The 25,175-nt window shown below is 43.1% G+C and overlaps 1 protein-coding gene and 1 long non-coding RNA gene across 9 annotated transcripts in view; one reads left to right on the forward strand and one right to left on the reverse strand.

Moving 5' to 3' along the window:
• Positions 1 to 25,175, reverse strand: part of TTC3 (tetratricopeptide repeat domain 3) — a 145,153-nt gene that overhangs the window by 50,289 nt on the left and 69,689 nt on the right. For all 6 annotated transcript variants that reach the window (XM_039504605.1, XM_039504583.1, XM_039504573.1 and 3 more), the window contains exons 16-21: positions 22,346 to 22,406; positions 19,295 to 19,361; positions 15,077 to 15,214; positions 7,480 to 7,560; positions 6,432 to 6,544; positions 6,039 to 6,165 (exon numbers count right to left, since the gene is read on the reverse strand). In XM_039504605.1, the coding sequence (XP_039360539.1) occupies positions 6,039 to 6,165; positions 6,432 to 6,544; positions 7,480 to 7,560; positions 15,077 to 15,214; positions 19,295 to 19,361; positions 22,346 to 22,406 (587 nt within the window). The remainder of the gene's footprint in view (positions 1 to 6,038; positions 6,166 to 6,431; positions 6,545 to 7,479; positions 7,561 to 15,076; positions 15,215 to 19,294; positions 19,362 to 22,345; positions 22,407 to 25,175) is intronic.
• LOC120385986 overlaps positions 1 to 25,175 on the forward strand; it is a 46,435-nt gene that overhangs the window by 17,495 nt on the left and 3,765 nt on the right. For 2 of the 3 annotated variants that reach the window (XR_005589469.1, XR_005589473.1), the window contains 2 exons: positions 21,961 to 22,087; positions 23,089 to 23,264. This is a non-coding gene — a long non-coding RNA (uncharacterized LOC120385986). The remainder of the gene's footprint in view (positions 1 to 21,960; positions 22,088 to 23,088; positions 23,265 to 25,175) is intronic. The other variant, XR_005589471.1, reaches the window with a different exon arrangement.

The following is a 25,175-nucleotide window of genomic DNA, read 5'->3' on the forward strand; positions in this document are numbered from 1 at the left end:
AAATTCCTTCCCGACCCCAAATATGGTGATCAGCTAAATCCTAAGCATGTGGGTAAGACTCACCAGCCAGACTCCCAGGAAAGAATTCTCTGTAGTAACTCAGATCCCACCCCATCTAACATCCCATCACAAGCCATTGGGCATATTTACTACTAGTAGTCAAAGACGAATTAATTGCCAAAATTAGGCTATACCATTATACCATCCCCTCCATAAACTTATCAAGCTTAGTCTTGAAGCCAGATATGTCTTTTGACCCCACTACTCCCCTTTGAAGCCTGTTCCAGAACTTCACTCCTCTCTCTGATGGTTAGAAACCTTCATCTAATTTCAAGTCTAAACTTCCTGATAGCCAGTTTATATCCATTTGTTCTTGTGTCCACACTGGTACTGAGCTTAAGTAATTCCTCTGCCTCCCTGGTATTTATTCCTCTGATATATTTATAGAGAGCAATCATATCTCCCCATAGCCTTCTTTTGGTTAGGCTAAACAAGCCAAGCTCTTTGAGTCTCCTTTCATATGATAGGTTTTCCATTCCTCGGATCATCCTAGTAGCCCTTCTCTGAACCTGTTCCAGTTTGAATTCATCCTTCTTAAACATGGGAGACCAGAACTGCACACAGTATTCCAGAAGAGGTCTCACCAGCGCCTTGTATAACGGTACTAACACCTCCTTATCTCTACTGGAAACACCTCGCCTGATGCATCCCGAGACCACATTAGCTTTCTTCACAGCCACACCACATTGGCAGCTCATAGTCATCCTGTGATCAACCAATACTCCGAGGTCCTTCTCCTCCTCTGTTACTTCCAACTGATGCCTCCCCAGCTTATAACAATAGTTTTTGTTATTAATCCCTAAATGCATGACCTTGCACTTTTCACTATTAAATTTCATCCTATTACTATTACTCCAGGTTACAAGGTCATCCTGATCTTCCTGTACGATATCCCAGTCCTTCTCTGTGTTGGCAATACCTCCCAGCTTTGTGTCATCCGCAAACTTTATTAGCATATTCCCACTTTTTGTTCCAAGGTCAGTAATAAAAAGATTAAATAAGATTGGTCCCAAAACTGATCCCTGAGGAACTCCACTAGTAACCTCCTTCCAGCCTGACAATTCACCTTTCAGTATGACCTGTTGTAGTCTCCTCTTTAACCAGTTCCTTTATCCACCTTTCAATTTTCATATTGATCCCTATCTTTTCCAATTTAGCTAATAATTCCCCATGTGGAATCATATCAAATGCTTTACTGAAATCGAGGTAAATTAGATCCACTGGATTTCCTTTGTCTAAAAAAATCTGTTTGTTACCTTCTCAAAGGAGGAGATCAGATTGGTTTGGCATGATCTACTTTTTGTAAAACCATGTTGTATTTTGTCCCAATTACCATTGACCTCAATGTCCTTGACTACTTTTTCCTTCAAATTTTTTTCCACGACCTTGCATACTACAGATGTCAAACTGACAGGCCTGTAGTTGCCCGGATCACGTTTTTCCCCTTTCTTAAAGATAGGAACTATGTTAGCAATTCTCCAGTCATACGGTACAACCCCTGAGTTTACAGATTCATTAAAAATTCTTGCTAATGGGCTTGCAATTTCATGTGCCAGTTCCTTTAATATTCTTGGATGAAGATTATCTGGGCCCTCTGATTTTGTCCCATTAAACTGTTCGAGTTTGGCTTCTATCTCAGATGTGGTAATATCTACCTCCATATCCTCATTCCTATTTGTCATCCTACCATTATCCCTAAGCTCCTCATTAGCCTCATTAAAGACTGAGGCAAAGTATTCGTTTAGATATTGGGCCATGCCTAGATTATCCTTAACCTCCACTCCATCCTCAGTGTTTAATGGTCCCACTTCTTCTTTCTTTGTTTTCTTATTTATATGGCTATAGAACCTTTTACTATTGGTTTTAATTCCCTTTGCAAGGGAAAACTCTACATCGCTTTTGGCCTTTCTAACTTTATCCTTACATGTTCTGACCTCAATAAAGGTAGCTTACCTTGCTGATCACTCCCATCTTCCATTCCTTGTAGGCTTTCTGCTTTTTCTTAATCACCTCTCTGAGATACTTGCTCATCTAGCTTGGTCTACAACCCCTGCCTATGAATTTTTTCCCCTTTCTTGGGAAGCAGGCTTCTGACAGTTTCTGCAACTTGACTTGAAGTAATTCCAGGCTTCCTCCACCTTTAGATTCCCAAGTTCTTCAGTCCAAACCACTTCCCTAACTAATTTCCTTAATTCTTTAAAGTTAGCCCTTTTGAAATCAAAAACCCTAGTCACCGATCTATTTTTGTTTATCCTTCCATTTAGTTTAAACTGAATTAGCTCAGGATCGCTCAAACCAAGGTTGTCCACTACAACCATTTCTTCTACGAGGTCCTCACTACTCACCAAAACCAAATCTAAAATGGCATCCCCTCTTGTTGATTCAGCAACTACTTGGTGAAGGAATCCATCAGCTATTGCATCTAGGAAAATCTGAGCCCTATTATTATTACTAGCACTTGTCCTCCAGTCTATATCTGGGAAGTTAAAGTTTCCCATGATCACACAATTCCCATTAGTATTTATTTCATTAAAAACATTAAAAAGGTCTCTATCCATAGCCAAATCAGATCCCGGTGGTCTATAGCACACCCCAAGCACTATCTCAGGGGAGGCTCTAGTAGCTTTCTTCCCCAATGTGATTTTTGCCCAGACTCTGTCTTATCCATTCCATCCCTTCTTATTTCTTTACTGTCTACCTCATCATTGATATACAATGCTACTCCACCACCTTTGCCTTTATTTCTGTCCTTTCCTAAACAGTACATACCCTTCAATACCTGTACTCCAGTCATGACGATTATTCCACCATGTTTCCGTTATCCCTATAATATCTGGTTTCACTTCCTGTACCAGCAGCAAAGAGTCCGGTGGCACCTTATAGACCAACACATGTATTGGAGCATGAGCTTTCGTGGGTGAATACCCACTTCGTCGGATGTTGCAGCCTGGCATAGTCTCCCTTGATATGTTCCACTGAGAATCTACCTGTATCGTTCATTCCCACATGAAGGACAATCGCGGATTCTTTCCCGCTCCCGTTAGGATCCTCTTCAGCCTCAGGTCCACAGCCCGTATCTTAGCACCGGGCAGACAGCACACCCTTCTGTTCTCTGGATCAGCTCTGGTTACAGGCCTGTCTGTTTTTCTCAGTAAGGAGTCCCCAATCACATAGACCTGCCTTTTCCTGGTGACGGTGCGATTTTCCAGTCTATCCTCTGTTCCCGCTGGCTGCAAGTCCTCTCGATTCCTATTCACCCTTGCAATCCTCTGCAACCCATCTCATATCCTCCTGGGGTTCATGTTTGGTGTCATCTCCACAGACTCGTCCCCTTTCCTTATAGGGCTAGCTGCTCTTCTCTTCTTCCTTGCCCTCTCACCTTCAGCAACTACCTGCTGCGCCCCTTCTTCATTTTCCAACTCCGCAAACCTGTTCCTGAGCTCTATTTCTCCTTCACTAGCCCGTCTTTTCCTCTGCCTGGTTCACTTAGTCACATGCTTCCACCATCCACTTTCCTCACCCAGCAGTCTCCCCTCAGAGTTCTTTGGTCCTGCTTCCATCTGCAAGTCTGAGCTTTTCCCTTCAGCCTCATCAGGTCTTTGCGCCATCATCTGCTCAAACCCCCTTCTAAACTAGACCAGAGTTTCCACCTGTATCTCCAATCCTTGGATCTTTTCTTCCATCAGCTCTATCAGGCGACACTTCATGCAGACAAAACTCTTTCCAGGTACCCCCTCCATGATTATGTACATGCTGCAGCTTCTATGTCCAGTCATCTTCATTGTGTCTTCCACTGCTCGGGTCACTACAACTGCTGCCTCTGTATCTGTCATAGGTTTCCCACCTAAATCCTGTAAATCTGTGAAACACAAACCAACCCAAAACACTACCACCCACAGCAAAACAAACCCCCAACAAGCAGCAAGACACTGCTAGAACACTGCACACTCCCTTCAGTAGCCTGTGTGTTCCTCTGCCTGCCTCTCTCAGTCTTCCCCCAAACTGCCCCTGTAAACTCCCACTCAAACTCCCCTGTTTACAGGCTCCTGTGCCGCTGCAGCTGTCTATGTCACTGCCTGATTGGCTGGCTACCTTTATAGGACCCCTAGTCAGAGAAGCTGCAAAATATTTCAGAAGTTCTTCATACTTCTACAGCTGTCAGTGAGGAATGCATAGCCTTGCTGCATACAGTACTCCTGGAGTAACTCTGCGGCATTGCGCAAGTGTAGAATTAATGTCGTCCCCCCAAAAAAAAATCCTCCTCCCCAATAGTTGATTCTGAGGGGAGGCAAAAGGAAGCCTTGAGAGGGGTCATGTTACAATTACACCTTTTGCTCACCAGGAACCAATGGCTCACGGGCTGGAGCAACCAACGGCAGAGAGGGGGCAGAGGCTGCCTTCCTCACAATGCCCTGCTCGAAAGGCCAGGTGAGGAGGCCTGGGATATGGGGGGGGATGGACAGAGCAGGGCATATGGGGCTGCTGGGGGGGCCACACAGACTGAGGTTCAGAAGGGCTAGTGGCAGGGGTAGACTGCAGTAAGGGCACAGGAACTAGTGGGATGACAACACTGACTCAGGGCTGAATGGGAGTAGGGGTGCAAAACCATATGAGGATGGGGGAGGGGAGAGTGCAGGGCCACATGGGGACATGTGCAGATATGCCTGGCTGAATGGGAAGTGGGAGTGCAGGGGCACATGGGGACAGGGGCAGATGTGCCTGACTGAATGGAAAAGGCTAGAGGTCAGCCAGGGTCTGCACTGAGGCGGCTCCCCAACGCCCTAAAATCTCCCCTCCCCCCACAAAGCCCGTGTTCCATACTTCTCCCGCCCATACCCAACATCCCTCCAGGTTCACTTCCAGGCTCCTTCCCAGCAATTAACTTCCCTCTCCCTCAGCTCCTCTGTTACCCTTTATTCCCCCAAGACTTTGCACTTCTGAGGGGTGCGGGAAATACGTTTCTGTATTGTAGTTTAAATGAATTATTACGCAGAGTTCTGTATTAATATGCTTAGTAAGGAATCTATTTGTCAAAAAACATTTCCTGAATCTTTTTTGTTACCTGTATTGTTACAAACATACTTGCTGACAGGTATTTTGAAATAATTACCAAAATAATTGAAACTGGCATGATTATATTGTGTTGTTTGACAAATAAAATATGCAGAATTTTAAAATATTGCGCACAGAATTTTTAATTTTTTGGCACAGAATTCCCTCAGGAGTAATACAGCTTGGCCAGACCATCATTTTACATGTTAATAGTTCTATCTCAACTTAAGGATAGTGTTTGTGAATGAAAAAATAGCTTTGTTTCTATTATTTCAATGAGAAAGACAATCTTAAAGCTAACGGTTGAGATTTTCAAAGTTGACGAAGAAACATAACCACTCTACTCCCACTAAAATTACTGGGAAGTGTGTTGCTAAACCCCTAGCAAATGATGGCTTTAAAAACTGACAGAGTAACTATTACTTAATTTCATGTTTCCTCAGTGCTTCCATTCTTTATTAATTATGATTTCTTTACTGATAGTGTCCAATGTATTACAGAAATTTTTCTGTATTACATTTCTAAGTGCTAAGAAACTAACTGATCGACTAACACTTGGACAACACTGGCAGTGTAGTTTCACAATATGCTACCAAAAACGGTACTAAAGCTCAAGGCCCTACCTAAATACCAAGTTTTAGGAACCGAGTACATTCAGAAGGGAGCCCAGCCCATTCAAGCAGTGCTGACTTGGTACTAAGAGAACAGATCCCACTTCTTTACAAAATGGGGCTTGGGGTGAGGATATTTTAATTGGCAAGAAATACAATCGGGGTGAAGATTCTGAGGACCCTTACTTCTCCCTTCTTGTGATTGGTGATATCATAAAAATCCAAGATTCATTAGCTGAGTTAAATTGTATTAAATCAGCATCTTCCTATTCATTTAGAAATTCTCTGATTTACGGGGATGATACTTTTATTTACCTGTAATTTCTCAGTCCGAGTCTCTTCAATGACAACAGATGTTGTGGGCCAAGTTAATATTCCAGGTACAATTTTACGATTAATCATTGTCTGTGATTTCATGAACTGATGTATAGCATCTGAAAATCTAAATTTTAAACACATACAAGACAGTGAGGTCACAACTTCTACAGTTATTTCATGCAACTGTCTTACATGGAATGTAATGTTTTGTGCTTGTGAAACTGAAAGCCATCAGAAATTAAAGACTGTATGACGTGCAAGGTAGTGGAGAAAAGGTTAACTATTAAAGACAACGATATTTGTTACAAATATCTTCATTTATAGAGTAAATCTAAGTTGATTTGTCTCTGCACCAAGCTTAATAAAAATGAAGTTTTACATTATACAAACCTGTTTTGTCTAAGGTATACTTTTCCAATTCCATAATGTGCCAAGCAATTAAATCTCTCCTTGTGATACTGCTCAATTATTTTGTTAAATTGGTCTTCAGCCTTTGCTAAATCCTTCAAAGTAAGTTTAAATAATCACAAATTAATGAGATACTTAAGAAACAAAAACAAAAAAACAAATAGCTTTTGGATAACGGTTCTACACAAAAAAAATGCAGCACTGCCTATATTTTGGCCAACTTTAAGAACGCTGAAGGTGTGTGACTATGCACTCTCTTTTTCTTTATGATTTACATACATAAAAAACAGTTCATTGATCTAGACTAAATCACACATGCATGTTCTGGAAATTAAGCTTTTTCCTCCTGCTAACGATAGCTCATCTCAATTGATTAGACTCTGCCTGTTGGTATGCATACTTCCACCTTTTCATGTTCTCTGTATGTATAAATATCTCCTGGCTCATGCTAAAATAAATTTGTTAGTCTTTACTCCTGATACAGACTAACACGGCTGCTACTCCAAAATCTCAAGAGACTAGAAGGCTACAAGAACTCTATTTTAAAAGTACTCCAAAATATTGGGGGGGGGGTGTGAAGAGACAACTAAACTAGGCAGAACCTTAATCCTTATCTGCTATTGGGCATTCATGGACCAAAAATATTTAAAACGCTACTAAAAAGTGACTTGTTACGGTAGCTGGGTCTACTCAAGTTACTCACTCTTTAAATACTATTAAAAAAAAAGAAGAAGAAGAAGAGAAGGGGGAAAAAATGATGTGCAGGACCGATTTCCCTTTCATTAGTAGACCTGGAGTCCCATTTGACAACTTATAGGTAATTTTCTTACTTAGTACTTTAATTTCTAGAAGTCCAAATACAAGCTTATCTAGACAGTAAACAACATTACTTTCTAACAGCCGAAACCGCCCTTCCTGGAGTTTACCCCGTCATTTCTGTCTGCTCATAAAAGGTGCTGGTGGATAACCTAATGTCTGAACTAGAATTTTAAGATACAGAAGAATCAATTGTAATAGCTTAAAGTCTTACCTCAGGCTGTCCTATTCCAAGGAGAGCAGTGGCATGTCCATAGATGACTACCACATAGTCAATAACAGCAAGATTCAGCTGCTGCAAATAGTCAAAGAAATCACATTAACAGTACATGTGAAAAGATTAAGTTAATAACCAGAACACTCTGCCTTGAAGTAGACAATGTTCTCCACAGCAGGCACAGGAAAAACCACAATTCCCACAATCTTCAGGCAACAACAGATCAGTGTTACAATTCACAGGATCCTCATTTGACCTTTTGTGATGGTTTAAAAGGGTCCTCCTGTTCTTTTACCATCCTCAAACATAGCATGGTGATGTGTTCTGGAACTGCTGCTTTTGGTAAAGTTATACCTGAGCTTACTATACTATGTTCACAGAGAAAATACTCAGCACGGGGAGAACAAGTTCATATATTTACTATTTTAGCTAGATGGCTATACTACATTTCTTAAAGTTTCCCTAAATTAATGGATGTTGCTAGAAACTCCACAGTTTTTCCCTTATTAATAATGCGAGACATGATTTCAGGTCGATAGCCATGCTATGTGCCTGGACAGTTAGGCTAGTGTTTCTCTTGTTGCAGAAGGAAGCCCCTGCCAATACAACAGGATCTGAGATGTTTCATGTTTGTGAGGTGTCCACATGCATATATACATACACACTACATGATATTTACTCATAGGGGAATTCTGCACCAATAAATTAAAAATTCTGCACACAGCATTTTAAAATTCTGAAAATTTTATTTGTCAAAAAAAAACAGTTACTCACCTCTCATAACTGTTGTTCGTTGAGATGTGTTGCTCATATCCATTCCAGTTAGGTGTGCGCGTGCAACGTGCACTGTCGTTGGAAAGTTTTTTCCCTAGCAGCACCCGTTGGGTCAGCTGTGGAGCTCTCTGGAGAGGCGCCCTCATGGTGCTCAATATATGACCCTGTCGACCTGGCGCCTCCTCTGTTCCTTCTTGCCAGTTACTCTGGCAGGGGAAGGTGGGTGGGTTTGGAATGAATAGGAGCAACACATCTTGAAGAACAAGTTACGAGAGGTGAGCAACCATTTTTAATTCAAGTGCTTACTCGTACCAATTCCAATTCGGTAACTCCCCAGCCTTACCTAGGCAGTGGGCTCAGAGTTAAGGAAACGCCGAGTACGGTGGGTCAGGGGTGAGGCCTTTAGCCCCGACACCCCCCTAGCAGAAGTAATGGCGACCAGGAAAGCCACTTTCCATGATAGATACAGTAGGGAGCAAGTTGCCAGTGGTTCAAATGGGGGCCCCATGAGCCTGGAGAGGATGAGGTTAAGGTCCCACACAGGGACAGGATGCCTGATCTGGGGATGTAGGCAGTCCAGACCTTTGAGGAAGCAACCAACCATAGAGTTGGTGAAGATGGATCGACCAGACGCTCCTGGGTGGAAGGCCGAGATAGCAGCGAGGTGTACCCTTATGGAGGACGCCGCCACGCCTTCCTGTTTCAGGTCTAGGAGCTACTCCAAGATGTGGAGTACAGGCATCTAGAAGGGGGGTATACGATGCTGGTCACACCAGCATGAGAATCTCTTTCACTCTGCCAGATACGTGGCTCTAGTGGAGGGCTTCCTGCTGCTGAGGAGGATCTCCCTTATTTGTTCTAGCACAGAAGTTCCATGGAGTTCAGCCATGAAGCTTCCAAGCCATGAGGTGGAGGGACCACAGGTTGGGGTGATGGAGGCGACCGTGGTCCTGAGTAAGTCGGGGAGACGAGGTAACATGATCGGTACATCCACTGACAGCTCCAGTAGCGTGTTGTACCAGCACTGTCGAGGCCACGCTGCAACTATCATAATTACCTTTGCTCCCTCCCTGCAGACGTTGAGCATAAGAGGGAATGGGGGAAAGGCAGGGCGCAGGCGACCTCTCCAGGGTAGCAGGAATGCATCCGTGAGTGAGCCTTGGCTGTAACCTTGAAAAGAGCAGAACATTGGACACTTCCTGTTGCATCGGGTGGCAAATAGGTCGACCTGGGGAAATCCCTGCCTTTGAAAAATGAGGTGTATGACATCCTGCTGGATGGATCACTTGTGTGTGCAGAAGGACCTGCAGAAGTGGTCCGCCAGCATGTTCTGAACTCCTGGTATAAAGGATGCTTCTAGGTGAATGGAGTGGGCTATGCAGAACGCCCGCAGCCGGAGGGCCTCCTGGCATAGGGGAGAGGAATGGGCTCCACCCTGCTTGTTGATGTAAAACATGGCGTGGTGTTGTTTGTTAGAACTGCTATGCACTAGCCTTGTAGTCAGGCCTGAAAGGCCAGGCAGGCTAGGCGTACTGCCTTTAGCGTCTTGATGTTGATATGTAGGAAGAGCTCATCCTGCGACCACAGGCCCTGTGTCTGGAGGTCTCCCACATGCACCCCCATCCCAGAGCCGCTGCGTCCATGACCAGGGACAAGGAAGGTTGAGGGTTGTGGAAGGTGACTCCTTTGCACACTGCTCAAGGGTTGAGCCACCAGGGGAGGGACGTGAAGACCTGCCCTGGCACCGTGACCACTAAATTCAAGCTGTTGCGCACTGGGCAGTAGGTCAAGGCAAGCCATGCCTGCAAAGGTCTGAGCTGCAGCCTGGCATGCCAGGTCACATAAGTGAAAGCAGCCATGTGGCTGAGGAGACTCAGGCACCCCCTTGCTGTTGTGGTTGGGAATTGCTGGAGGCTTTGAATTATGTCTGTGATGGCTCCGAATCAGGTCTCTGGCAGAAGAGCTTGCACCTGAACTGAGTCTAAACACTGCCCCCAATTAATTCTATTCTTTGAGTTGGTTCCAAGGTCGACTTCCCAAAGTTGAGGAAGAGACCCAGTCGCTCATACGTGTACCTGACCAAACGGATTTGGGACTGCACCTGCCCCCTGGTGCAGCCCCTGAACTGCCAGTCGTCAAAGCAGGGGTGTACTTGCACCTGCTGTTGACGGAGGAAAGTAGTCACCACCAACATGCACTTGGGGAACACTCAGGGGGCTGCCGAGAGGCCAAATGGTAGGACAGTGAATTGGTAATGCTTATGGTTGACCATGAAGCGTAGGAAGTGCCGGTGCACAGGACGAATCGCTATATGGAAGTATGTATCCTTCATGTCGAGGGCGGTGTACCAGTCTCTTGGGTCCAAGGAGGGGATAATGGTGCCCAGGGAGACCATGCAGAACTTCAACTTTACCATGAATTTGTTGAGTCCGAGCAGATCTAGAATGGGTCTGAGACCCTCCTGGGCCTTGGGGATTATGAAATATTGGGAGTAGAATCCCTTGCTCCTTAACTCCTGAGGAATCTCCTCCACCACTCCCATGGTGAGGACTGCCTGCACCTCCTGGATAAGGAGTTGCTCGTGAAAGGGGTCCCTAAAGAGTGAGGGTAGGAGCAGAACTGAAGAATATCCCACTTCCACCATATGGAGGACCCAGCAGTCCAAACTTATTTGGGATCAAGCACAGGAGAAGTGGGACAGACGATTCAAAAAAAGACGGGAAGGATCCGTAATCAAGGCTGCTGTACTATCCTCGGGCGCCCCTTCAAAAGGCCAGCTTGGAACTAGACAATGGATTAGTCATTCCCTGGCCCAGCCCAGAAGGGGGGTTGGAAGGCTTCCTTCTGCCATTCCTGCCCTTTCTCCTGTAGAAGTCCTGCCTCGGCCGAGGAGGGTAGGAGCGCTGCTACTGTTGTTGGGGCTTGAAATGTTTGCGTTGGGTTGCTCGGGTGTGCATACCCAAGGATTTCATAGTAGCCCTTGAGTCTTTTAGGCTATGTAGCCAAGCATCAGTCTGCTCCGTGAAGAGGCCCACCCCATCAAAAGGCAGGTCCTGCATTATCTGTTCAACCTCAGGCGGAAGGCCCGAGGCCTGCAACCACAAGCAACGTCTCATGGCGATACTGGAGGACAAGATGCGCGCCGTCAAGTCCACAGCGTCCAGTGAGGCCTGTAAAGAGGTCCATGCCACCGCCTCGCCCTACTCCACTATGACTCCAAACTCCTCCCTGGACTCTGACAGAATCAGCTCCTTGAATTTGAGAATCGAGTTCCAGAAGTTGAAGCTATACCAGCTCAGAATTGCCTGCTGATTGGCAATCCTGAGTTGCAGTCCTCCCGTCAAGTACACCTCAGACCCAAACAAGTCCAGGCGCTTGGCATCCTTGGACTTGGGTGCTGAGGCTTGCTAATAAGCAAGGCTGGGGGTGTGTGAAGAGGTATTCGTACGCCTTCGACGGGACGAAGTATTTCTTCTCAACACCCTTGGCAGTGGGAGGGATGGAGCCCAGGGTCTGCCAGATGGTCTTGGCATTGGCCTGTATAGTCTTAATGAGGGGCAGAGACACCCTCGAAGGACCTTTCAGGGCCAAGATGTCGACCATCGGGTCCTCCGACTCCACCTCCTCCTCGGCCTGCAGACCCATGTTGCGCACCACCCTGTGAAGGAGGTCCTGGTGGGTGCAGTCCAGAGACAGAAATGCCTGCAATGGCCTCGTCTAGGGAGGATGAGTAGGCTAATGGGGAAACAGGGTCCTCCTGTCCCTTCTGCTTGTCAGGGACTTCCCGTCTCATCTTGCTGGCCGGACCAGGGTCCTGCTTAGGAACCAGAGTTGGAGTTGGGTTTTTTTTTTTGTTTTTTTGGGGGGGGACTGCACCTGCTCAGCACCCCAAGGGGTTGGGCAACTGGCAGAAGCCTCCAGCACCAGCGGTTCAGAGGTGGCCGATCGGGAGTCTTTAGACTGGGCGCCTTGCGCTTGGTGGTATGCCCATGGGGTCCAAAATGGCCACTGCACTGGTCCCTGCCACTGCACAGACCACGGCCCTGCCTCCATCTCAGAGTGTCCATGGCCTGACCAGTGCCAACCCTGCTCTCAGTATCTAGCTCTTGCAGTCCAAGTCCGAAGACCAGGACTGCAATGGCCAGGGTGGTGCTGAGTGGAGCTGATCTTGCGAGCAGTGTCACGCTGGAGAGCGGTACCACTATGCCAGAGAGCGGTGCCGTGACCTGGAGCTGCATGGGGTCGCTGAGCGGCACCAGTGTGGGACCTGCCGCGCGACGGGGATCGATGTGTGGATCAGCATCGCGAGTGGGAGCACTGGCGTAACCTGGAGCGGTGCTGCAAATATGAACGGTGCCACAATTGCAAGGACTCTATCAGCAGCGCCAAGGGACGGAGCATCGCTGGTTTGCCTCGAGATGGTGCCACGCAATGCAGTTCTGGAGGCTTGGTGCGAAGAGTGGGTGACCGTGTTGCTGTCATGGCGATGAGGTCCCTCGCAGCCTCAAAGATATCCAAGGTGGACGGCAGTTCCACCTCCTTCATGACCTGGGCCGGGGAGTCCAACAGCACCAGACTTGATGGTCCTCCTTGCAGGGTCAAAGTCTATGGTGCCGTCTCTGCAGGCTTCTGTGCTGGGTGCTCCTCTTGAGGACACACCCCATTGGCCCGCTCCAAATGGGTGGACCTCTGGGATGGAGAGCTGCTCCTCCCTTGCTTCCAGTGCTGCTTCTGCGTAGGGGAGTGGGAGCAGTGCTGGGTCAATCCTGCCATTTTCAGCACTAGGAGAAATCAGTGCCACGGGTCTCTGCCAGATTCCTTCCAAGGTGCTGCTTCCACCACTGATGCTGGGGCGCTACGCACCGATGAACTCGGCGCCGGGTCTTGCCACGCTGGTGGAAGCTGTGGTCTAAGTGCCACCTCCATAAGGAGCTGCTTGAGGCGAAAGTCTCGCTCCTTTTTGGTTCTGGGGCAAAACCCCTTACAAATCCTACACCAATTGGCTTATTGAGTCTCCCCCAGACACTTTAGACAAGCGTTGTGGGGTGGCCCATTGGCATGGGTTTGCTGCAGGACTTGCAGGGCTTGAGCCCCTGGGACTAGGGCATGTAAGCCCTCCCAAGGAAAAGTGGTCGGGATAGAGGGTAAACCCCCCTAGCCCAATTGCTAGCTACTAACAACTAAGAACTAACTAAAAAGTACAGAGAACAAACACAAAGCTAGGGAAACGTGGCAGAACTTGCTGAGCAAGACACCACAGTTCCAACAACTGTCACTGGTGGTAAGAAGGGACTGAAGAGGCGTCAGCTCAGCAGGGTCATATATTGAGCGCCATGAGGGCAGCACTCGAGGAGGCTCCACAGCCGACCCGACAGGTACTGTTAGGGGAAAAAACTTTCCAATGACTGTGCACACAGCGCACGCACACCTAACTGGAACCGATATGAGTAAGCACTCAAAAGAACAACACTACATAATCATGCCAGTTTCAATTATTTTGGTAATTTATTTCAAAATACCTGTCAGCAACTATGTCTGTAACAATACAGACAACAACAAAAAAGATTCCTCCAAAAGTAGAGTTAAAAAAAAACCTCTACGACAACCCGGTTCCTGTTTCTCTGCACCCTCCTGCCCAAAGCCCAGCCATGGGGCCAGACACCCGCACCCTTTCCTCCCAGAGCCCAGCCACACACTCCCAACAGCCCATACATCTGCACCCCCTCCCATCCAGCTGCAGGTTGCCACTCAGCCCTGACACCCGCACCCCTCCCCCCCAACAGCCCAGCTGCGGGGTGTCCCCTCCCCCCAATGACCCATATCCCCTCCCCACAGAGCCAAGCTGTGGGGCCCACTCAGCTCAGACAGCGGCGCCTCATCCTCTCCAGAGCCCAGCTGCAGGGTGACCACAGGCCCAGACACTCATACTCCTTCCTACTCAAAGCCCAGGGATCCAGAGGGAGAAACAGCCTGATGCTGGGGCCAGGACTTGTATTGAGTTGCCTGCATGCCACCTCCTTCGTTCATGGTGTGCCACAAACTGCAGCTACCACGAGCCATCCAGCTCCCCTTCCCCTTCAAGCAGTGAATTCTATTTGCAAGCTGGGCTCTGCTGCGTCCAGTGGCCCCTAGTGGCAGCCAGCAGCTCTGCAGCAGCAATTTTGCAGGGGAAAAAGGGAAATTCTGCACAGAACATTAATTCTGAGCAAATTCTGCATTGCGCAGTGGCACATAATTCTCCCAGGAGCAGATACTAAAACTACATTAAAAATTGTATGAAATGTATGATAATGAAAATATGTAAGAAGGTTATTGGGGATGGATTAGCTATTTAAAAAAAAAATCACGGTATTTGCCCCAAAGAGTTTACAATCTAAAGAGAGAGAATAAAGTGTAAGAAAAATAGATACAAGTGAAGTGGCTAATATGGTAATGGATCACATCTTAAAATATTTAGGATATGCAATTTTATGTATATGCACACACACAAAAATTTGTATTCCCCAACATATTTTAATGTCAAGATGTTGTCCATGATCATCATAACTACTTTATATGTTGTATCTTTTTCCCCTATTCTCTGTCTTTTTAAATTATAAGCTATTTGAGACAGTTGGTGCTTTTTTTTTTGCTTTTTTTTTTTTACATTTGTACAATGCCTAGCACATAGTGGAACGTGACTGGAAACAAGTAATAAAATATAAAATAAAATACAACAAAATAAATAATAATGATTGCTTTGGGGGAGAAAAAGCAGTGAAATATAAAACTTACAGCTCAATCATCCCTAATAAGTAGGCCAGGGCACCCACCTCCTTACCTTTAACTTTGAAGGATCCAAAATATTCAATAACTCTGAAAAGAATTGTTCAGCACTGCGATAACGTTGGTCCGTCAAGGCTGTACAGCCATCATGAACAAGCGGCTTCAACATTTCTGGCAACACAGTTAAATCCACCTACAAAATTCAATCTTAACTAAATCAAATTTTGTTGACTATGTTATGAAACAAGCTACTAATCATTAAAAACGTTATCCAAGTGGTGATTAAATAATATCAGAGATCAATATTTTCTGCATTTTGGTTACAAGAATTCCACCTTTCTGAATTTAGTTCAGTGGCAACATTCACTTTGACCTGGCTTGTGGATTTCAAAGTTTGCACAGAAGCAACTTCGATAAACTTTAAAAATATTGCTTCAATCCCATCCCCACTCAACAACTTCACTGGCTTCCCATTCATTTAAAAACTGTCATCCATCTGTATCAATGGTCTATTGTTCCAACGTACTTCACAGACCTAGGCCTTGTCTACACTACAAATTTTGTTGGCAAAAGTTATACTGCTTTAACTAAAGTGCTTTAAATTAAAACCGCTGTTGCATGTCCACTCTAGCTCCTTGTGTCGGTAGCTATCCCACTGTACAACTTGCCACCTGGTGCTTTGGGAAGGGTTTTGCAATATCTCATGGGGCAGGTACAGCATCACATGAGGCACGTTTCTCAGTCCCATCATTCCAGGGGCATCCTAGTAGATTGTCAACTGGTGTGTGGGGGGAGGGAAAGGAGAGTGGTGTGGCTGGGGCAGGCGAGACAGCAGGCTGACCACCTATGCTGAGACGGGGGGGGGGGGGGGGACACACCCCACGTCAGCCCCCGCCTCTGCTTGGCAGTCAGCACGGCAGTCTCCCCTAATGCAGATCACTCTGCCTGCCTGCCTATGGTTCTATGATTCCCTACGAGTTCTCCCACAGCCTCCTCAGCTGCCAGGAGCGGCATCCTGAGCAGCTCTGTGAGCTTTCCATGCTGAAGAATGCAGCGCAGCAGTCATCCATCATCCTCCCTGCAGCAGCAGTCTGCCTGCCGCTGTGGTCCCAGTGCAGGGCAGAACAGGAGCATTCCGCGCTAATGATTTGCTCTTTGTTCCCCAAACTGAGCAGCAGGCTGAGCTGTCAGATACTTCCCAGAGTTTTGAAAGGGAAGGAGCACATGCCTGCAGAGCAGCAGAGATCCAAAACAGTGAGCAGAGCGGTCAAGCAGGCATTGTGGAATACTGGTGGAAGCCAGTTATGTCAACAAAACAAACAGCAGTGTCTAAACTGACCCTTCGTTGCTTTAACTTTGCTGAAAAAAGCTTTATGCCACTCGCTGAGGTGTTTTTATTTTGTCTGCAAACAGCAGTTTCGCAACCAAAAGTAGCTTTGTAATGTGTACAGTTCCCGTATTTTCTCAGCAAAAGGCAGCTTTTACCAACAAAACTTTGTAGTGTAGACAAGACCTTAGTCTCTCTAAATCTCAACTCCTTGGTGCCGTCACATGATTTCATCACCATGGTTTAAGAGTCTGCTCCTCAGCACTTTTACCATCTAAAAGCAGAGTTCCTATATTTTTTCACCTTACATTCACTGATTTTTCTAAAACAATAAAGCAATTTGAAAACATTTTCTCTCTCCCTGGTCTATATATTTTCACGTTTGGTCTTCTTTTATATTTAATGCTGAAATATCTTGGGTATTGTATTAGCTTGTTACTCCTCTAAAGTTGCTGTATAAATGAGATAAACAAAGAAGTCATTAGTTCATGAAGTGGTCTAATATCTTAGGCTCTGAACCACAATGGACTGTTCTGCAGAAATCCTCCAAGCACAAGTAGTTGCAGGACAGGGGCCTTAGTATTTTGAACAAGAAATTAAGGAAAAACAAAGCTGAATTTAATGTCATGAAGTAGCTACTATGCACAGGTATCAATTACTTGTTAAAGACGACTGCATAAGGATTTTTACAACTCACAAACAAGGCAGTACATGTACTGTGACAAAGTTCCTCCTCTACCTTGGTGAGTCCTGCGCTTATTGGCAGATTTTGCTCACCTCAGTGATCTTCCCCACAGTCTGGGTCAACTCCTCCTGTGTCTGATCAGGAGTTGGGAGGTTTGGGGGGAACCCAGGCCTGCCCTCTACTCTGGGTTCCAGCCCAGGGCCCTGTGGATTGCAGCTGTCTATAGTGCCTCCTGTAACAGCTGCATGACAGCTACAACTCCCTGGGCTACTTCCCCATGGCATCCTCCAAACACCTTCTTTATCCTCACCACAGGACCTTCCTCCTGGTGTCTGATAACGCTTGTGCTCCTTAGTCCTCCAGCAGCACACACTCTCACTCTCAGCTCCTTGTGCCTCTTGCTCCCAGCTCCTCACACGCACTTCCTCTCCTATGGCTCCCCCATGCCTGACTGGAGTGAGCTCCTTTTTAAACCCAGGTCCCCTGATTAGCCTGCCTTGATTAGCTGCAGGTGTTCTAATCAGCCTGTCTGCCTTAATTAGTTCTAGCAGGTTCCTGATTACTCTAGTGCAGCCCCTGCTCTGGTCACTCAGAGAACAGAAAACTACTCAATCCAGTGACCAGTATATTTGCCCTCTACCAGACTCCTGTACCCCACTGGTTTGGGTCTGTCACAGTACGTATATGCACACAGACCATAATACCTCATTGTTCCTGTGTCAGGCAGACCTGTTTTATAAGCTTTCACTCATTTTCTTTTAAGATATGAAATAATTTAAATTAAAAAAAATAAAGCTCATCATTGTCTCTCCAGGAAATGGAAGATAGGGTTGGGGGTTGGAAAGGAATTATAAAAGTGGGAAAATATTGGACAGAGGATGACGACTTAAGATCTAAGCTGCCCAATTTCCTGATAGTGTGTTATACTGAATTATACTGCTCTATTTTAATTACGCTTGGGTATTATTTTGGTGTATTTTTAAGCGTTGTCAAGGGTGCTAGAGTGTATCAATAGGTCCCCTTTTTCCTATTTACATAAATCCAAATTAATACATTAAAAACATGTTATAACAAGCTGAATACTAAAGAAATTCACTATTACACATGCTATAATGATCTCCTAAGTCATACCTAAAATTAGTTTTCAGTACATAAAATTGTTTTATTTTCAGTTTCTTTAAAGTAGAAATTAAAAAGTTATGACTGTAATGTTTGAAGTAATTTTCTAAATATTAATGTTTCACCCAAACATTAAACATTTAAATGAAGTGAAAACAAAAGCCAAATCTAACTAGTCCTGTTGGTACCATTGAAGTGAGATTTCAAAGTAATGATCTGGTCAAATCCATGTTAACATCTTCTCATTCTGTGCTGAGAATAGCCCGTGCCAAACACTGGGGCCTTACAGAACATTTTAAATTTCAAAAGTTTTATCTTGATGAATTTTAGGTTAACTTTCATCCACCAAAATTCAGATTTCAGAAGTCAAGCTGCAAAAACCATAGCTGAATTCCAAAACAAAATGGTTACTAAAATTGCCGTATTCGCAAAAAAAAAAAAATAAGACCATCCATCTACTCTTAGGACAGAATGGAGAGAATGCTGATCGTGAAATTTGTCATAAGTCTGAAATTGTATTTATTTTCCTGATCTTTGAGTGACTGGTTGTCAATTTATGTTGTTGTTGTTGTTGTTATTACTACTACTACTACTGTGGTTCTTGTATTGAATTTTCTGTAAATTGGTGACATAAATGTCTCTCTTAGGACTCATGGCCCAAAGACAACCATGCCAACGTCCTTAAAAGTAGATTTGTGTCTCTTGAGTTTTGATATTTTTGGAGGATCATTGGACAGCCTCTATGATGTACAAAATATGTAATATTTTTCAAGATGTTCACCTAAGAGGTACTTTTCCACAGCTGATGCTTACTTAATTGTAAACTTTCATTAAAATGTCCTAATCTGCACTTGATTAGCAACACAATAAATTAACACTGCAGCAGAATGTAGGGGCTGATGGTGTTTAATTTGGTCCTATTGTACCACAGAGTATACATAGCCCTGTTCAAAAGTTTATGTTTGTCTGATAGATGTGTACTTAAATCCTGGGCTGCCTCAACATGTTAATTAAATGCCATTATTTTATTTTTTTAATACTTAAGTAATGTCATTGCCAAGATAACATGATTTATTCAAACAGAGACATGAAAAGTTTTTTCAACTAAGATCCTAGTGTTTTCAGTTGTTTCCTTCATTTACCTGTCGGATAGCACTACAGAGTTTATCCTGGATGTTTTTAGAATCGATCTTCAAACTCAGATGATCTCTACAATTAAAGACAGTATTAGCATCACTGCAATTTTTAAATTGGAATTTGTACACATACATTTTATATACTCCATTCTTCAAAGGGTGAAGAAATTCCTTTCCTTATGTAGCCATATGGGGTATGCCTGCACAGCAACTGGGAGGGTGCTTCCCAGAGCAGGTAGACAGATATGCACAAGCTCTGTTCAAGCTAACACATAATAACAGTGTGACTGCAGCATCAAGGACAGGGCATCGGGCTAGCCACCTGAGCCACTCTGCTATTTTTTGTGCACTAGCTCCAGCATAGCTAACGTGCGTCTCTCTACCCGTGCTGAGAAGCATCCTCCCAGCTTCTAAAGACATTTGATTATACATTCATCTCTGCCCCATGTTCAAGGGCAGCAAGCACCGAGCACATGAGAAGTGTCCTAAAGATTGTGTGCTAAGAAACTGGAGATTTCTAGGAAGGAATGTGTCTGTTGTATACAGTAGAGCAAGTGTGAGGGGACCTTGAAAATGATATGATCATTTAGCCACACCATTTAGCCATTATGCTGGTGTGGCTAAATTTTAATTCACTAATTAGTATGAGATCCATGGTATCCTAGACTGCACAATAAACATGTTCATTGTTATGGCTAGGCTCCATAGACTTTTCACAGCAACAGCCACAAAGATATAAAAGTAGACTGTGATTAAGTAATGGCATCAACACATTTTCTTAACAAGAATTTTCTAATTATGCATTTATTTATAAAATTGCAAATGGCCTCTGAACAATACAAAAACTTCAAACAGTGCAGCCTCTCCATGACAGATGTAGTAATTAAAGAAATTTAGTCAACTCTCTGGACCTGTAAACTTAATCCAAGTGTAGTTCAGCTCTGAAAAGTAACTTCAAAATGGCCTGGTAGGGTTTCATACTTTGGTGACTGACTAACTCCATATCAAATTTGTTTCTGGCTGTGAGAATGACAGATTATATATTCAGCCACCAATAGCTTGCCAATCATTTTATCATATTAAAAACTGATAAATTATAACTATTGTGATAAAGAATGTTACAGCTGAAAAGCAAACCAAAAAAATCTGCTGTGCCTAGACACAGTTCTCTATCAAAGGATCTTTGAATACCTGTCTTTGATCACACGTCTAATTATCTGGAGAGGTAAAAACAGCAAACTGACAGCCTTAATACAAACTTAACAAAATGTTATGGCCCATGTACTATTCTTAGAAGTTTTAATAATTATTTTATGACTTTTATGATAATTATTTTTCAAGGTAAGATCTACTGTAATAACTACAGGCTCATCTTAATTTCAGTAATGCATTTACTATAATCAAGAAACCCCTTCAGCAGAAGTAAACAGCTATGCGGTACAAGATTGTTATACAAACAGTGATTTGGGTTTGTTTGTATTCCCCCTCTCCCACATGCATACTATTTTTTGACATTTGTTTATAGACATTTCTCTGGTGATTGTAACACTAGCATCTCAATACCTTTGAACCTATACAAATGTGTTATAATTAGCAATTCTGCTATTACTTTTCTTTTTTACCAATCTGTTTTTTACAATAACTTCTATGCCTTGTTAATAGGGTTGCCAGGTGTCCGGTTTTCGACCATAACACCCACTCGAAAAGGGACCCTGGCTGCCGTTAAAAGTCCAGTCGACAGCGCAGCAGGGCTAAGGCAGGATCCCTACCTGGCTCTGCGTGGCTCCTGGCCAATGGGAGCTGCAGGGCTGGTGCCTGAGGGCGGGGGCAGTGCGCACTGCACAGAGCCGCCTGGCTACGCCTCGAAGCGGAGAGACATGTTGCCGCTTCCGGGGAGCTGCTCAAAGTAAGCACCACCCAGAACCCACACTCTTTACTCCCTCCTGTCCCCCAACCCCCTACCCAAGCTCTGAGCCCCTTCTTGGAGCCTGCACCCTGCATCCCCTGTTCCAGCCCTGAGCTCCCTCCCACACGCAAACTCCCTCCCAGATCCGATATCCCAATCCCCTGTCCCAACTCAGAGCACCCTCCCGCATCCTAAACCCCTCATTTCTGGCTCCACACTGGAGCCCACACCCCCCAGTCCAGAGCCCTCACCCCACTGCACCCCAATCCCCTGCCCCAGCCTAGAGCCCCCTCCCACACCCTGAACCCTTCATTTCTAGCCCCAGCCTGGAGCCTACACCGCCAGCCGGAGCCCTCACCCCAACTCCCTGCTCCAACCCAGTGAAAATGGGTGAGTGAAGGTGGGGGAAAGTAAGCAACAGAGGGAGGAAGGATGGAGTGAGTGGGGGGCAGGGCCTCATGGCAGAGCCTCAGGGAAGGGGGCGGGGCAACAGTGTTTAATTTTGTTCAATTAGAAAGTTGGCAAGCCTACTTGTGAAGTAGCAAACTCATTTAGAGCATTCACTTACATACAAATGTTAATGAATAACTATTAAGACATGATTTTAGATACTTATTATAAGACTACTACAGAAAAACCGTTGAAGGAGAAAAGTTGAGCAAATTTAGCAGTGAGAACATTGACATAATATTTATATGGTCCTGTTTTTCTGGGTTCCTTTTGTCATTGAAGATCTAATTTTTAATCATGGCTCTTCCTTCTACAGCTCAGTTTCTTCTTCTTGGACCTTCAAGGAAATCATAAACTTGTGCTTATGACAACCATCTACTGCTACTGAAACAACTGTGATGTCAAATTCAATATTATAGACTTGTACACAGAATCAAAAAATGGTGAGAACCACCATTACTGGTCAACCACTTTTAAAAAAAAATATGAACAGCTTATTTATTAGCAAGGAGTGCACACAATGTTGAAGTCTCCAACATGTCAATGAGAGTTTTTATCCAATATATCTGAATGCCTTCCTCATGTGAAAATCTGTTCTTTCAAGAATATATAAAAATAGGAACAGTGAAAGTTTCACTAATGGTCTTCCAAAGATTTTCACCATGTAAAGTTACTAAAGTGATAAAATATCTACTTCTTACCTCGTCTTTTCAGAATCACTGGTTTTGTTCTTTAGTTTTCCTTTATTTTGGTGATTCTCTCCTGTTACATAAAAATATCATTTTGAACCAACTGAAGAAAACATTCACTTAAAAAGGACACCAACTCAAAAAATCACATTTTGTCTGAAAATTTTGTACCTCCAACAGTTACAAATATCTCAGAATAATGTAACTGAAAGAAATTAATAAAAATATCACTTTCTTTATCCAATTTGTTTACTTTGGAAATTTACCACCACTTTGTGTACAATTTCTCCCTTCCTAGAAGACCCTTATAATTAAGAAAACCCCATACAATTGTTTTAAGAACCTTTTATTTAAACAATCATATTATAAAGAGGTTATATCAGCAACAAGCTAAAAATTATTTCATTTTGAAAAATTCCAGTTGACATTGTCTAATTTTTTGAAGGATTAAAATATCAATATGGGCCTTATTGTAACATATTATAATTTCAATTTGCTGTATTTAGCCACAATACTTAAAGAATACCTTGCTGAACAGACTTATACTGTTCAAATGACTGGCTTTACATTGAGAGGGAAAAGAAATTGAAAGAATAAACACTCCAGTATACCCAATCTAAATAAATCATTTTCTCTACCTATGCCAGTCCATGCTGTAATATTCTACGGGTGAGGAGAATTCATGACAAAGTTTCTTCCTCTCTAGTACATTATATCAGGCAACCGTAAAAGAGATCTATTTTTTTTGGCTTTAGGACTGCAGATCTTTGACTTAGACCAATATTAAGCTCTGGGGCTGTATAACGTGCAAATGCTTGAAAGATTCAGAAGATCAATAGCCACAGAAAACATATTGTTGAACACATCATCGTTGAGCCCGTGTTTTAGAAACCCAGTAACCTGTGAGGTGATACCATTGTCTCCAGTGCAGGTAAGTGACTGAAGTCAAACTCCAGTAATTAATTCTAGTACTTCACATATCTTAATATTGTGATGATTACTCAATGGGTTGGTTCCTGTGGTAATTTAAAGCTATAATTTTAAAATGATTGTAAAATGTGTAATGAATATACTATATATTAGTGGCATTTTTATATTAATTTAGTACAAATGCTATAGGTAAAAGCACAACATAATGAAAATGCAACAAAATGAAAAAAAAATTTAGAAGTATTTTGATATCTATTCTGGTCTGCTGAAAATAAGAAGTGAAATCACTGACTGGAAAAGTATTTTTGCTCACTTACTTGCCTGGAGATGGAAGGAAATGAAATGTAAGATTGGATGTTTGAATGTGTGTTTATAATTAAGTCAAAATTCAATTTTTAACATTTTTATTTTTGTTTTGAATTTTTAGTAGATTTTAAATGAAAACTTTATGAGACAGTCAATTATTTTGCTGCTAAACCTTTCACCAGTCCATGATCAGAAGTTCTGATTATCTGTGTAAGCAAAATGATGTTTTGGGACTCCTAAATAGACAATTAATAGTTGATAATGTTTAGTTATAGATTTGGTGAGTGCTGGATTTTGCCAGGGTTCTTCATGACATGTTAAGTTATGAAAATCAGGGTTTCCTTCTTAAAAAAAGGATGATTGATCACAACTGGATAAAAGGCTTAGCAAATGCGAGGATAGACTTTATTCTGACTCACTGAAGTACTCCAGGAGGATTTTTTTAAATCACTGATTTAAATTAGGCTGAGGTGCTGTAAAACTCATTTGAAAATATGTGCTCCTGCAACTTTAGATGAAAATGTATAATGAATATATTATACATTAGTGGCATCTTTTATATGAATTTAATACAAGTGCTATAGGTAAAAAAAAACAACATATGAAAATTAAGACCAGGATTCTACAAATACTCAAATCAGTACACCACTGTATTCACATGAATAGTCCCATGGGACTATTTATGTACTTAAAAGTTAAACATATGCATAAATGTTTGCAGCATCTGGGACTAATATTTTTATTAACAACTTCTTAGTGGCATAAAATCTTTGTCACTTCAAAACAAAAATTACCTCAGTGTTAACAATGAAAAGTTACTTAGACTTTCAATATATTAATAAAATAATTATGAACTTTAGAATAAATAAACCAAAACCTTTTAAAAAAAATAGGAGCCTGAAGTTAAGATGTCTGTGGGAGCTCTGCACTGTGCAGGTTCAAATAGTTACTGATTGTGGCACTTAGAAATAATAATGCACAAGAGTTTCCTCATACTTGTAGCCTGTGAGAAACTAGCAAGTGAGAGCCTGTCTAAAACAGTGTTTTATGTATATCCTGATTTTAGCATTTTAATGTACAGATTAAATTCTCTTTTCATTATTACACTGGAGTTTTCTTTTAAGAAACTGATATTGCATGCAAACAAACTTAAAAAAACATAACCAAAACCCCATTAAAACAGTTTTTGTATCTTTGTCCTGCTAATTGCCTAATTAGTTTGTAATGACCCATCTTCTTCTAATGTTTAAAAAGCATATATAGAAAAGACCACCACAATATTAAGTGCAACACAAACTTAAGTCCAAAAAAGGAAAAAAACATTCCAATTGGTATGATTCTATTTTATCTTCAATGCATTTCATATTTAAAATATAAAAGACAACAATTAAAAGGAAAACAACTTGCTCCATTGTGTAATATAAGCCTCCCCTTCCACTGATCATCCAGATCAACCACTGCTTAATTGAGAGTATTAATACTTACTTATTATCTCAATTTGTTCTTAAAATACAAAACTACAAAAAAACCTCTGCTGAAGTTTATTTAACATATCCGTAGGGGAACATATTCAAATGTAAATGAAAAAGCACTTACCCCTGAAACA

The sequence above is a fragment of the Mauremys reevesii genome, linkage group 1, assembly GCF_016161935.1.
Source record: "Mauremys reevesii isolate NIE-2019 linkage group 1, ASM1616193v1, whole genome shotgun sequence".
Taxonomy (NCBI): domain Eukaryota; kingdom Metazoa; phylum Chordata; order Testudines; family Geoemydidae; genus Mauremys; species Mauremys reevesii.